This window comes from Bubalus bubalis, chromosome 20 (assembly GCF_019923935.1).
Source record: "Bubalus bubalis isolate 160015118507 breed Murrah chromosome 20, NDDB_SH_1, whole genome shotgun sequence".
NCBI classification, from domain to species: Eukaryota; Metazoa; Chordata; class Mammalia; order Artiodactyla; family Bovidae; genus Bubalus; species Bubalus bubalis.
In genome coordinates this window covers 37,061,373-37,076,906 of record NC_059176.1, presented here as the reverse complement: position 1 = coordinate 37,076,906, position 15,534 = coordinate 37,061,373, and the positions used below count along the sequence as shown (strand labels likewise).

Below are 15,534 nucleotides of genomic sequence, written 5' to 3'. Positions count from 1 at the left end.
CAGTACATGAGCTCAGCAGTTGATCCCTCTATCCCTTGAGGGAAGTTTGCTCAGTTTAAAAAAAAAAAATTATAATGGGTGTTTTTATACTGTGCATTTTCAGCATCTCTTGAGAAGGTTATATACTTTTTCTCCATTAGTATCTGTTAATATAGAAAATTGCTCTGGTAGATGTCCTTATGTTAAAGTGTCTTTTCATTCCTGGGAAGAGTTTCTTTGGTTATGATGTATTTGTTCTCTATTATATTGGTGTTTCTACAACAAAAGCATTATCTGTACCATGAAGCTTTAATAGAATATAGCATAAAAACCATCTGAGTCTGTAGGTAATTGTGTATGTTTGTGTGTAGGGGATATTTCACAACTCTTGTTTTTTCATTCACATTTGATACTCAGTGGTCATTTGTACTTCCAAAAGTGAATCTTAAAAGTTCCTTGGTTCTTCCTCCTCTGCCCTCTAAATGTTAATATTGTTTAGAGTTCTTTTGTTCATAATTCATTCATATGTATTTATTAGATATTATTAGAGATGTTTATTTATGCCAGGCACAGTGCTAGGAGCTAAGTGAATAAAAATAAATATGATCCTTGACTTCAGCTTCCCAGGTGGCTCAGTGGTAAAGAATCTACCTGCCAGTGTGGGAGCCACAGATGTGGGTTCCATCCTTGGGTTGGGAAGATCCCCTCAAGGAGGAAATGGCAACCCACTGCAGTCTTCTTGCCTGGGAAATCTCATGAAAGAGGAGCCTGGTGGGCTACAGTCCGTGGGGTCCAAAGAGTTAGACACAACTGAGTGAGCACAATCCTTGACTTAACAGAACTTCCCTCCCTACTGCAGTTTTTTCCTTCTGTCTGGCTTCTCCACTGCTGGAAGAGTCATTTTTAGCTGGGAGAGGAGAACTAAACTTATTTCATCCCTTCTCTTAAGGATCTCTGTTGAATCCTTCATGGGTATAGAATTACGGACCTTTCCTGTGTGGCTCAGCCTCCCTGTCAGCTCATCTTCTGCCAGTCTCTGTCATATACACTGGGCACACGGCTACACTGTATCCCCCAGTAACCCCCATTCCTTCATGACTCAGCCTTTACATATTAAAAAAAAACCCTTGCTTTTCTTTTTAAAAAAATATTTATTTTTATTTACCTGGCTGCGCCAGGTCTTAGTTGAGACACGTGGGATCTTTGGTTTTTGCTGCAGCATTCGGGATTTTTAGTTGCAGCATGCGTATTCTTAGCTGTGGCATGTGGGCTCTAGTCCCCTGACCAGGGATTGAACCTGGGCCCCCTGCACTGGAAGTGCAGTCTTAGCCTCTGAACCACCAGGGAAGTCCACTTTTACACACATTTTGTTTTCTCTAATGAGAATTCTTATCTCTTCCTGGCAAAGTTTTACTCATCCTTCAAGGCACTCTTTTAAAAAGATTTATTTTTAATTTTCCTGAGAGTTTGAATCCCACAGTACTCTGTTCATACATCTTAGAACTTAAACTATGTGATGCTGACCTATTCATGTCTCCATGTTTAAATGATTGTAACCTGCTCAGAATGGGTCTTTTTCTCTCTGAGTTATGTCTGAACAGCTACTGTACTGCTTAGCACAAAGTGTGTGTGTGTGTGTGCTTAGTCGCTCAATCATGTCCAACTCTTGCGACTTAGAGACTGTAGCCTGCCAGTCTCCACTGTCCATGGGATTCTCCAGGCAAGAATACTGGAGTGGGTTGCAATTTCCTTCTCCAGGGGATCTTCCCGACCCAGGAATCCCGACCCAGGTCTCCTGCATTGCAGTCAGACTCTTTACTGACTGAGCTACGAGGGAAGCCCCTAGCACAAAGTAGTTCCTCAGCAAATACTTGTAAATGCTTGACTGACCACATGAGTGGATGCCTGAAAGAGCTCTGCTGTTCTGTTGCCTTGAAGAGAGCTGCTACTGCTACTAGTCATGGAAGGTTGCCAGGGAGGGAACAAGTCTCTGAACCAACACAGTGTATACTTTCTTCTTCCCTCTCCCCAAAATGTGTGTGTGTGTTGGGGGGTGGGGGGGCAGAGTGAGGTGGCTGTAGGGACATAAACTTAAAAAAGTACATATATTTAGTAGTATTTTTCTGTTGATTTTAACTTTTAAATTATTAAATACATGAGAACAGCTGGATTTTGATTGACCTTTTCCCTTTTTTTGCAGATTTTCTTTATTACCTTATTTCATAACATGATAAAATCAGAAGTTGTTCTTAGAACTTTTTCCTTCAAGATGCAGTAAAACCCTGTTTAAGCAAACACCGTCTCTTTTAAAATCACATTTTAAGAAAAGGCAAAATTTTCCTGATAAAATGAAAGTATTTGAGAGTAACCAGTAAATACTAATTCAAAGAGACTAGGTTTATTTCCCTGTTTGACACAATAACAGAGGGCTAAAGGGAAGATGGTAGTTTTTAGTTTGAAAATTCAACAGGCTTCACTTTGTTGTATTAAAGCAATCTAGTGTATTTTAGTTCAGATTCTGTTTCCTGGCAGGTGTATATGGACTAAAGGGATTAATAGACAATTCACAATGAAGGAAAGGTGGGAAAACAGGCAAAAGAGGAAGGTAAATTTACTAATGCGTTTGTCACTGAAATTAATGGGAAAATGGCATATTTGCCAAAATACAAAGGTAACCTCACAACTGGTGAAAGGCAGACACTGAGTCTTATATTGAATCACTTTTCTTATTTAGGTATTCAATGCCTTTTTTTTTTTTTGCTTCAGTGCACGTGTTTGCCCTGCACAAAGTTGTTCCTGTATTATGATGAGAAATACTCTCAAGTCATTTTGATGCTGCTGAAAAGGATTTGTGCTCAGGATGGCAGTGTTAATCTCCAGAGCTGCCAGTGTAGGGACAAAAGCATTTAGAGTTGGGAGCAAGGGTATAAATACCTCTGGATCTGGCTTTTTCTATGTTGTCACAGAGCCCTGAATGAGGATAAGTTGCTCCTTTCAAGACTTTTGTCTTGCAGTTGAACACGTATTGGAAATTTCCAATTTAAATTTATGCTTTTGGATAAAAAGGATTAGAGAGATTGAATTGCTGCAGGCTAAAGAGAGGCAACAGTGGTTACTTGATTTTGAGGAGCTCTATCTCTGTCGAAAGAAGTTTTAGTGTGAAATGACTGGAGTAAGAAAAAAAAGGAGAATGAATATCCATTCAGAGACTACCTACCAAGGACCAGGTTCTGTGGTGAATGCTTCCTATCCATTGTCTTATTCAAGCCTTATCCTTTCATGAGGAAATAGAGACTCAGAGAAATATATAATTACAGTAAGCTTTTTAAAAAAATTTGGCTATACCAGGTCTTAATTGCAATATGTGGCATCTAGCTCCCCAACCAAAGATTGAACCTAAGGCCTCTTGCACTGGGAACACGAAATCCCAGCCACTGGACCACCAGGGAATTCCCCTACAATAAGCTTTGACTATGCTGAAACAAATTTACCTATGCTGAACAAGTTGATTGAGGAAGGTTATAACTGGTAAGGTTAGTTTTTCTGCACATCAGTTCAGACCTTTTCCCAGAGGAAGACCAAGGCTGTTTGAACTGTGACCGCTCCTTAGTCGCCAGATGTTAACAACTTGTGGTTACTTATAAGCCTAGATAGATTCAAACCATTGACCTTGAGCTGAAGTATTTTGTAAGCTGTGATTCACCTTTTGGTTAGTTCATTCTTTCACCAGGAAATATACTGAGTATTAATTTCTGGAATTTCAGTGATCCCTTCTGAAGAGTGTACTGCTCATTAAAATATCTGGGTCTTGTTTTTCTGGTAACAAACAGAACCACAAATTGGTCTATCCTTAGTGGTTGTGCCAAATCCTTGTTTAAACAGAGGACGAGATCTGATAACTATTTGGAGAGAGGCTGTTAAAGATCTGATTAACTGTTTGGAGAGAGGCTGTTGTTGAAAGGTCATCCTTTCTAGCTTCTGTAAGAGGTTCATCTCTTCCTCCAGAGGAGTGGGGATACAGGGGAGTGAATCCGAGGCTGAACATAACAGGTGGTGTATGTGCGTATTTGTATCTGTGAATACCACATCTTTGTTTATCGGACACTCGACTCTCTTCATGCAAAGCCTAGTGAGGCCAAATCTGGAGGAATTGTTCCCGTGCTTAAAGCCAAGAATAACATCCTGACCAGCAGGGAACAGAGGTCAGCTCAAGGCAGCAGCTCTTGGGAGCTACACGACATCAAGAACCTGAAGGAACTTAGTCTAATAAGAAGGAAGCCAATATGTACCTTGAAGGAGGTGTGTGAAACCTGTATGTCTCTCTTGTTGTTGTTGTTGTTCAGTTACTAGGTCGTGTCCAACTCTTGGCGACTCTTCGCGTGAACTGCAGCATGCCAGGCCTCTCTGTTCATCACTGTCTCCCGGAGTTTGCTCAAACTCATGTCCATTGAGTTGGTGATGCCATACAACTATCTCATCCTCTGTCGTCCCCTTCTCCTCTTGGGCTTAGTCTTTCTCACCATCAGGGTCTTTTCCAATGAGTCAGTTCATTGGGATATAAGAAATAAAAAACAATCATCCTAACAGGTGATTCATATTACCTCCTGGTCATCTAACTATATTTTCCCTTCCTACCTGGATATTGATTTATCTGTTTATTGTTTTTATTAGAAAAGGAGGAAAAATATATTCTGTTATTCTGGTGTTTTATTCTACAGGCAGCTTTGGAGACGTCCAGAAGTGCTGGCTTTAAAAGATGATATGTTAAACAAATAGCCTTTACAAAATCTCCTGGAACCTTCCAGTTTTCCTGAAGTTTTGTCTCTGGGATCTTTATGCTCCAGTTTCTCTTCCGTCTTTCCTCATTCTGATGCTGACCACTCATCCCACAGAGGCAACTCCAACTGTTTTCTGGTGGAGCATTCTAAGTTTGTCCTATTGTCTTCTCTGAGACTCATTTCTCTGGTCTGACTTCAAGTGGTTCTGGGCCAAAGTGATTGTAAAAGCTTTTCGTCATAGCCTTTATTTCTTGGCTCTTTCTATTTATGCACTTTGTCTGATTAGTTTTGCTGGTTTCCTCCTTTTCTAGCTGATATGAGGTATATTGCCTCAGCTGCAGGGTTCTAAAGCTCAGATGCAGCCCCAGGCCTCTTAGATTTTGCTCCACTTTGTAAAGTGCCTTTTTCCTTTCCTAGAAATGGGGGCTGTGGTATGAGCTATTGCTGACTCTTCCGGGACTCTAGTTTGCTATTTGTTTAAACACGTATGTAGCAATTTGGATTGTATTTGCAAGGTAGAACTTGTTGCCAAGACTCTGAACAGGTCATTGCTGTTACCCTTTCTCCCCTATTTTTGAACTGAAAAATTAGAGACCATGGTCACATAGTAGGTTGGTCTTATACCTCTTGAAACAAACCTCATTTTTGTATTCCTTATATGTAGCACAACAGTTGGCCTTTAGGTATTAACAAATAGTTAAATACATAATAGTTTAATTAATACATCTTAACTGTGGGGTTGATTGATCAATTAAATCTCAGACTTCTCATCAAGTTGATCACATTTTGGATCCATATGTGAGAGAAGTTTCTGGTTGGAAGGGACCAAATAGCAATGTAGGAAATGTTTGGCAATTTAAAATATGCAAGCCAAAAAATCCTGATGTAAATCCTGTTCTAAAATGAAGAAAAGAAGGGTGGTTTGGCTAGAGCAGAGACTGGTTAAAACATAAGGAGAAGTAGGGTGAGGCAGGATAAAAGAACGTGGATTGAAAAACAGCAACAGTTATGGAGGTAGGCATCCTGTCGGTTTGGGATTAAACCATGAGAATGAAACTTTCCCACCCTTCCCCCAGTAGCAGGCTCTCCACCTTCACTCCCCTCCCTCCAACCACTATCCAGAGGAGCTGCTAATGACTCTGTGGCCACTAGTGTCCAGCTTTGAGGGCTGCTGTATGAAGCACAGAGAGGTCCTGTGAGGTCAGTCAGGGCAAAGAGCAGTTGGCCTTTAGATTCATTAAATTCTTCGTAATCGTTTTGCTGCTCTCAACAGTATTGCTAATTCCAAAGCCAAAACCATTTTCTAATTGTTTTACTGTGTGTGACCAGCTTATGGGACCAAAACAGCAGCTGAGACTGCTTTACTGCCCTGTGCATTATGCAGTAACCCTTCAGAGGGGCCCTTCTTTTTTAGCCTTAAAAACAAACAAACAAAAAAACAACTCTGCTTATTTTTTTGCTTTGGGGCCAGTAATTTGCATCTTATTTGGGAACCTTGCTCTCCCCCCTCATTATTTCTTCATATATCCTTGCGCTAAGTAAGCCCTGCTCTCTGAACCTGGCTCTGGCTTCTGGCCTCGTTGAATTGTATGAATTGTAATAATTTCTGATTTCAGATCTGTTTCCAACTTTTGTTTTTCCCTGCTGCCTTGGGGTTCAAACTTGCTTGGGCTTGGAGAAAGTGGTTTGTTTGTTTTTTTTTCTTGTTTATTTTTTTGTTTCTGTAAATATATTCTCTAATAATTATTCTTTATTTTCTTTTTCAAACAGGCCACCAAGCAGTTTCTTGAAGAGATTAACAAGTGGACAGTTCAGTACAACGTATCCCCCCTCTCTTGGAATGTGGCCGTCAAATTCCTCATGGCCCGGAAGTTTGATGTGCTTCGCGCTATTGAGTTGTTTCACTCCTACAGAGTACGTAGCTCAGAGATGGACTTGCTGTGTGGCACCGGGGCTCTCTATGTTGCTGTTGCCTCTGCCAGTCTGTACACATGGTGTTTCTCCCCACTCCCATAAAAAAAAAAAAAAAGAAGTGGAGCAGTATCCAAGAGCCCTACTTGAAGTCAGAAAATCCTTCTGAAGATATTTAGACTCTCCCTAAATAAATTTAAAAAAAAAAAAAAAAAGGAGAGGGGGATAAGAGACACTGGGATTAGTTTATGAGTTTAAGATTAAAGCTCACTTACACCCATTTTATGGATCATCTTGTTCAATATTCATTTATTCAACAGTTATTTATTATATACCTACTATGTTCTAGGTGCAGAGATTACTGTTTAGAAAGAGAGAGTAAGCAAATAATTACAGAAAAGCTATGATAGGACAAAACTGTGTTCTGTGGAAAGGAAATTTAGTTAGGAGACTCAAGGAAGCTTTCCTGAAGGAAATGACTTCTAAAGTAAGAAGAGTGAGTAGGAATCGGACAGTGGGGGAGTATGGCAGAGAGAACGCCAAGTTCAGATGCCTAGTAGCAAGAGGGAAATTGAGCTGAGCGGAAATGCTCAATAGGGGTGGGAGTATGGCAGGAGATTGAGCAACAGAGGTAAACAAGGCCAGATCAGAGAGTATCTGCTTTTTCTTAAGGGCAGAGAAATTCATTGACAGTATAAACAGTAAAATGTGTTGATCAAATATGCTTTCTGGAAAGATTTTTTTCACTGTGGTTTAGAGGATGGATCAGAAAGGCTATAGTGGAGACAGATCCATTAGAAGGCTGCTGTACTTATTAGGAGAGAGATGATTGTCATGTCATTAAGCATAGTGTTAGTGAGAATAGAGAAAAAGTGGGTAGATTCTAGAAGTGAAATTGATAGAACAGAGTTACTTAAATTGGTGTGTGAGGAAAGGGGAGTGGTGGATTCCAGGTCTCTAACTTGGGCAACAGGCTGGTGAATGGTGGCGGCATTTACTAATTAAGAGACACTGAAGGGGTATAGGTATGTGAACAGAGTAGGCCGTGAGTTCAGTTTGGCCATGTTAAGGTTGAAGTGCCAGTGGGATAGCCAAATAGACCTGTCCTCCAAGCAGTTGGGATATGAGTCTAGGGTTTGGGAAAGAAGGCTGGACTGGAAGTAGAGACTTCAGAGTGACCATAGTAGAATATTGCAGCTAAGTATTGGAGCCATGAGAATGGGGGTGGGCATCTGGGGAGAGAGTGAGGAGTAGGGATATGTGTAGAGCAGAACCTCATTTCATACTTTTTGCTTTTTTCTCACTATTGTTTGTTAAAGTTAAATTTTCATGGTTTAGGTAAGGCATGCACTCTCCTGTGATTCCAGCATGCATACTGTCTTCACTTGCTGCCTTGCCTCTGCAGGCATTTGAATTTGATTTGGGGATGAATTGGGGAAGAATGTGAACAAAGACCTAGTTTGTTGTATTCACCACAGTGTTCTTAACACTTAGTTCAGGGCCCGGCACATAATAGTTGCTCTACAAATATTGGCAGAATGAATGAATGAGTCAGTGAGTGAAATGAGTGAACAAATGAATGATAAAAAGCCCACAAAAGACTCTTAGAAGGGGTAGCTGAAGAAATAGAAAAACCAAGACAGTATTTTTTTTTTTTTTTAATAAAAATTAGAGAATCTCTTAGGAAAAAGAGAATGTGAGTGGTCAACCTTATTAAAAGGAGGACTAAAGATGTGCACTGGATTCAGTGACTGGAAGGTCCTGGTCACTGGGGCAGGAGCTCTGGGTGGTATGGTTAGACTGGGAGGAAATGAGAATGTGATGGAATGAGTGTTGAGGGAGCTGAGGGTGAGCTTAAAGAATGTGGCTGTGAAGATGAATTAAAATGAGATCATGGTAGCTATTGTTGCAGAGGATACTAAGCGGGGGGATGGATCCTATTTAAGATAGAAGAGGCCTAAGCCTGGATGAGGTGTTAGGATATATGCTTCCAGGCAGTTTAGGTGCATATTTTAATATCAGTGCTGCTGCATGTTTAAGAAGTTTAGCTTTGTACTCTAATGATTGATATATATTGATTGGTCTTCAGGGTTAAGCTTATCACTCATTCAAAGGAAAGATCCTAAGCTCTGAGGGGCTGATAAGGTAGCATTAGACAAGAATTCTGCTAACAGTTGGCCTAGAGGAAGGTTACAAAGGAATTCATGTTTCAATAAGCTGATTTCTAAAATCCCTTATCTGTGAGATTTGGTGGTTACATAAAGCTGTCATAAGTATACAGTATTTTTATATTAATTTATCCTGCTTGTTTTATTTTTAGGAAACACGAAGGAAGGAGGGCATTGTGAAGCTGAAACCTCATGAGGAGCCTCTCCGTTCTGAGATCCTTAGTGGAAAATTCACCATCTTAGTGAGTATTTATGAAACCCTCTTGTAACATTTCTTTATTTCCTTTTGTAGCTATTATTCTCTTTGGACTTTGTTCCTAGATGTCTTATCCTGAAGCTAGAGTCTTAATAGTGGGGAATAGATGTAAAACAGCTGTGAAGTTTGGCATAAAATTATTCTAGTAATAATTGAAAAAACTGAAACTCAGTTGTTTAGTAGTTTTAGAAGAGTTTCTTCACTGGTCCACTAAGGTCAGTCAGGACCTTTGGGGGTTGTATGCAGTGTGTCAGAGCCCTGTCCTTCCTTATTTAACGTAAGTTCTCTCCACTTAGAGACCACAGCCTTTCAGGGAAGTGTCCAGTGGTACTCTTAAGGCAGAGCATGGAAACCATGGTCGTATTCTATGGTTTTCTCCTGTTGCTTTTTCTTCGCTATCCTGCCTGGGAAATTAGCTAGGCAGCCAATATAAACCATTGTTTAATTTAATTTCTCTGTACTTGAAGAGTTAAGAGAACACAGTTTTTTCCTACCATAGGAATATGATCCTGGCAGTGCTGAGAGTCAGACATGGGATGATTAAAAAGCTTTTTTCCTTTTCTGGAGCAATTGATGCAAGTCAGAGAAGTATTTTCAGCATCTGTGCTCTTTATGGCAAACCTTTGTCCAGCCTATAAGAAGCCTTAGTGATTTCTGTGATTTTTCTATTTGATTATCTAAATATTTCTTGTTTTGTTTGCTCTAGAATGTTCGGGACCCAACAGGAGCCTCTATCGCCCTCTTCACTGCCAGATTACATCATCCCCACAAGTCAATCCAACATGTGGTACTTCAGGCTCTGTTTTACTTGCTGGACAGAGCTGTGGATAGGTGAGCTTGGACATTATCTTTTGGGTGTTCTACATCCAGATGGGAAAGTGACAGTGTTTGATTTGATTTAAACTCAGCAGTGCATTCACTGGGCTCCTAGGATGTGCCTTAGGCAGTGCTATGAATAGAAAACACTCCATGTCCTTAAGGGCTTGGCGTGTTTCCAGGAACTGTCAAGATGATGGGTATTCTGCATCCTTACCTGCTTGGCTCTATTTCAGGGTAACAGAAGCTAAGAAAGCTAATTAACTAGCCATTCTTAGTGTACTGAGAATTACTTATTGAAAGAGTGTGAAGGTAAGATGACCTGTGCTGGTTCTTTCTGACCATTCTCCCCTGGTATTGATTTTCAAAACCCTCTGGAGCCTCAGTTTCTTTATCTGTAAAAGTGGAATAATGCTGAGGATTTTGAGAATCAGCATTCAGGAGAGAGGAGTCCAAGAGCATAAGTTAAGCAGAATCATCTTTATAAATAGTGTGCTGTGTCTGATTCTTTGCAATCCCGTGGACTGTGGCCCACCAGGCTTCTCTATAAGCCAAAAGAACCAGCTTGGGTCACGTCTCCGTTCCTGCTGTTAGGTAAATAGTATTTTTACTGTTCTGTGGACAAAGAAACTTAGGCCCCAGGAAGTTTTGTGGCTTTTTTACAGTCATCACATATTGACTGAACTAAGTCTAAGACCCTGGTTTCTTCACTCTTGGTCAGAACTCTCTGCACTCCTACCATGTCATCTTTCTCTCTTACATCCTTTTGCCCTCCTGCCCGCCATTTACAGGGTGTTATTGCTCCCAGCGTCATTGACTGGTCCCCTGGCTTAGAGGTCATATATCGAGGGCTGAGACTGGAGATAGTGAGAGGCGGCTAAGCACCTTAGTCATGCTTCTGTACTTAGAGGATGGGGATAGCCGAAGGATTTTCTGCGGTGGGGCTCTGTGTCTAGTTCACTTTGCTCCTGCCTTGTTATTGTTACTTTCATGTACTTAGCTTCTGCTGGTGGTGTTCAGGGGGAGATATATCCAAACCACACCCACAGCATTATTCTAAAAACGAGAAGTTACTAAGGAGAAAGGATATCTCAGTTCTTCTTTCTTATGATTGTTCTTCAGACATAATTTCTGGACTGTAATTCCCTTTGAAATGTTTCCTTACCTCATGGGGTTGAGTGGAAGGCTCTTTTACCAGGAAATTTAGCATTGGCTTCCTCTTTGAGCAGCTTAGAGTCAGAGCTTTCATACAGGCATGACAGTGAGTGACCAAAGCTTGCTTTTTCCAGTGAGAGTATTGAATCCCATAGGAATACCACAAAGGTAAACCTAATTAAAACTTTGTTCTCATGATCTCCATCACTTTCTTAAAAATCCTCAGTGACTCCTTGTTTTTCAGAGGGTGCATGTAAGCTAAATAAATGTGAGCCCTTTTTTTCCCCCTAAATGAAATATTCTACCACTGAGTAGAAACTTTTGTTTTCCTTTGTTACCTTGGAAGAGGAGGAAACCCTTTCTCTTCACTAAATCTTGCCCTTCCCTGAAGGCCCATTTCTGTGCCTGGCTCCCTCACCCCTCCAACTAGTCATAAAATTCTTTCTACTCTGACTTTAATAGCAGTTATTACTAATACCAATCATTTTGTATTTAATTATACATAGCTTTATGATGTCATTTATCTTATGCTTTTTTTTTTTTAACCTACCACTGGATGGTAAGCTCTAGGAGGGCAGGGAACCTTCTTTTCAACATCATATGATGGAAAATTCCTAAATCCCTATGGTGGAGAGCAAATCGTATCATCAACTTTCACATGCCTATCATTCATCTTCCTTTACAGTGATCTGAAACCAGTCTTGTTTTGTTGATAGCCCCTCACCCACCCTTTTGGAGAAGGCAATGGCAACCCACTCCAGTATTCTTGCCTGGAAAATCCCATGGACGGAGGAGCCCGGTAGGCTGCAGTCCATGGGGTCGATAAGAGTTGGACACAACTGAGCGACTTCACTTTCACTTTTCACTTTCATGCATTGGAGAAGGAAATGGCAACCCACTCCAGTGTTCTTGCCTGGAGAATCCCAGGGATGGGGGAGCCTGGTGGGCTGCCGCCTATGGCGTCGCACAGAGTCGGACACAACTGAAGCGACTTAGCAGCAGCAGCAGCAGCACCCACCCTTTTACCTTTGATTATTTTGAAGCAAATGTCAGGGGCAGCAGTAGTCTTCTTGGTGTTCCCAGTTATATCCTAGTTCAGGAATCAGTCTCAATAGGGTAGGGAAGCAGTTATTCTTAGTAGGGAATTAGCGTTGTTGTTGAATAATGAACCTTATATTCTGTACCCAGGGAAGTAAAAATGCTATTGCATTTGTATTTCATATGCCTTCAAAGGATGAGCAGTTTCAGGTCTAGGAATATAGAATCTGCATCATTATGCACTATAACTTCTTTTATTAAATTCTGTTTTCGCTGGTGCTGATTTCTCTTTGTTTCAATCCCCTGCCATGGGCTGGAGCTGTTAGGGGGAAACCTTTAATTCTTCTGGTTTGGCCCTTATTGAGCCTGTGGAGAGAAGCGAAATCTCTAGATGTGGGTGGTCTTCTCAATGCTGGGCCACTCATTTAACAGCATCTTTGATCTTGGTAAATTAGTCTCTCTGGGGTCGTGAAAAAAGGAGACAAGACATAGCTCTCACTTTAACATGTGAGGGGCCATTTGAAATTAAGTCTGTATAGAAACTTGGTTCTACTTCAGAGATTTTTGAAGTGCTACTTCATGAATAGGTGCTTCTGTCTCGGATGTTGAAAGGATGAAGTTATGGAGGTTTCCAGGAGGTAATGCCAGAAACAAAAAATAAGGATACAAAGTAACATTGAGATTCCTGATTTCAGGAATTTGTTTTGTGTCAAAAAGTTTTCTTGAATGTCAATACATGTGAAAACTATTGCTCTCATCTGTGAATAGTCCAATCAAATAATTTATTTCTAACAGTCATGTAGGTGTGCAGATCAGAAGCAGGTGAAGATTGGGCTTGGTGGAAGAGTGCAACTTTAGGAATTAAGGAGATTGGACCAAGTGATATTTTTTGTCCCTAACTTCAATCTGGGAATAGGCCCACCAGCTCTTTATCTACTTTTTAAGATGCCTCCCAAAGAATTAGTAGGTTTTTTTCTTCCTTCATTAAAGTCATCAGAGATAAATACATCATCATTGAGTTTAGAATTTTGTTTTACAGTTTTTCATAGGCCCACAGTGTTTTCTTAGTGATGGGCTTCGAGCCCACTGAATTACAATTCTGTGACCATTCATTATATTTGCAAGGACCGTGCTGTGGACTGTGGAGGGTAATGAGGTGAACAAAACATGTTTTTGCCCTCTAGGAGAGAATGAGATTGCTACACAAAATTGGAATATATTAAGAGACACTAGAAAAATCCACAGAAAGATTTGTGGGGCTTCGAGGGGTGTGAATGATGGTAGTACATTTGGTGACAATTATCAGGGAGACCTTCATGGAAGAGGAAATTTTTGAGTTAAACATAGTATGGTACAGAATTTGGATAGTCAGATTCAGAGATAAAGGAGAAAACAGTTCAAATTTTGATAACCTAGATGCTCTGGAACATTCTCAGACTATGAGTTTGGTACTTGATGAATCTGGATAAATATGCATCAATAAGTATAATTCAGTTTCCAACATGTGGGCTTCTTCCTCCATAGTATCAAGCAGTTCTCCCCCACGAACTGGGCATTTGGCAGTTCAACTCGACTCTGACACTATATACCTGGAGATAGCCTCAGATTACACAAGTTAAGGGTTCAGTCGGAAAAGACTGTCCCTTCAGACACCAGTGGCAAGTCCAGGTTGTCATCTCTGCTTCTGATCATAAATCAAAGGGTCCAGTGCTCCTTCCTTGGGTTTGATTAATCTGCTGGAGCAGTTTATAGAACTCAAACATTGTACTTAATATGTTACCAGTTTATTATAAGAGGGTATAATTTAGGAAGAGCCAAATGGAAGAGATGGCACCCCACTCCAGTACTCTTGCCTGGAAAATCCCATGGACGGAGGAGCCCAGTAGGCTGCAGTCCATGGGGTCACTAAGAGTCCACACGACCGAGCAACTTCACTTTCACTTTTCATTTTCATGCATTGGAGAAGGAAATGGCAACCCACTCCAGTGTTCTTGCTTGGAGAATCCCGGGGACGGGGGAGCCTGGTGGGCTGCTGTCTATGGGGTTGCACAGAGTTGGACACGACTGAAGCGACTTAGCAGCAACAGCAGCAGCAAATGGAAGAGATGCATAGAGGGAAGGTTTGGGGAAAGGGGCATGGAGCTTCCATGCCCTCTGAGAGGAAGCCGCTCAGTCATGTCTGACTCTTTGCAACCCCATGGACTATAGCCTACCAGGCTCCTCTGTCCATGGAATTCTCCAGGCAAGAGTACTGGAGTGGGTTGCCATTTTCTTCTCCAGGGGATCTTCCCAACCCAGGGATCGAATCCGGGTCTCCTGCATTGAGAGATTCATAGAGATAAAGGTATGGGGAAAGGGGAATGGAGCTTCCATGCCCTCTCTGAGAGGGCTACGTGTGTTCATCTGCACGTGTTCATGTGTTCATCAACTTGGAAATTCTCCAAAATCATATTCTTTTGGCATTTTATGGAGGCTTCATTCATTGCAAGGCATGATTGATTAAATCATTGGCCATTGGTGACTGAGCTCAGTCTCCAGTGCCACTCCTCGTCCTGGGTGTGGGAGGGTGGGACTAGAAGTTCCAACCCTTTCTAATCACATGGTTGGTTCCTCTGGCAAACAGCCCGCATCCTTAGATGTCCTAAGAGCATTCCAAGGGTCACCTCGTTAATATAGCAGTGGATATCTTCCTTGCTTTCCTAGGAAATTCCAAGTTTTAGGAATTCTGCCAGGAAACGTTCAAAGTCCAAATATGTATTTCTTATTATAAATTCTTTGTAAGGCCGGTGTTCAGGGAAGGCAGTTATTTCAGTCCCATATGTGTCCCACACTCTCTGTGTTCTTTGTTTTTGAGCCAGGTTTTCAATCTGCCTCATCCATCTTATTACTTATAAATATTTTTGTTCAATGATTGGTTTACAGCTTTGAAACTCAGAGGAATGGACTGGTGTTTATCTATGACATGTGCGGTTCTAATTATACCAACTTTGAGCTGGATCTTGGCAAGAAAGTCCTAAACTTGCTAAAGGTAAGGAAGGGCTGTGAGAGGACCCTTTCAACCCTCCTTCAGTGGTTACTTTTTTCTATTCTTTGTGAGGTTTAGGAATGATGTAAGCTTCAGAATTATGTTCAATGTAAAGGTCACCTGTAAATGATGACCAATACTTGCTTCCTCAGAATTAAAAACAGTCTTAAAAGTAAAGTGGGAGGAATTAAAATGCACAGGAACAATGAGTTGTAAAGGTGGGATGTCTCTTTCTTGGAGTTCTATAGAATAAAAATTAATGAAGGTTAGGGATGGTCATTGTCTGTGAAAAATGTAACCTAGCCAGTGATTTTCAGACTTTTTGTCTTAGTCTAGTCAGAACCATGTTTTCCATTGCAATTTAGTTCACAAAGGTATATGTACACTAAGTCTACACATACATATAAA

At 41.0% G+C, this 15,534-nt stretch overlaps 1 protein-coding gene across 1 annotated transcript in view; it reads left to right on the top strand.

The window, feature by feature from the left end:
• PTPN9 (protein tyrosine phosphatase non-receptor type 9) overlaps positions 1–15,534 on the top strand; it is a 70,815-nt gene that overhangs the window by 25,315 nt on the left and 29,966 nt on the right. Inside the window, exons 2-5 of the mRNA XM_006080682.3 lie at positions 6,528–6,671; positions 8,989–9,078; positions 9,799–9,923; positions 15,024–15,129. Coding sequence (XP_006080744.1) covers positions 6,528–6,671; positions 8,989–9,078; positions 9,799–9,923; positions 15,024–15,129 — 465 coding nt within the window. The remainder of the gene's footprint in view (positions 1–6,527; positions 6,672–8,988; positions 9,079–9,798; positions 9,924–15,023; positions 15,130–15,534) is intronic.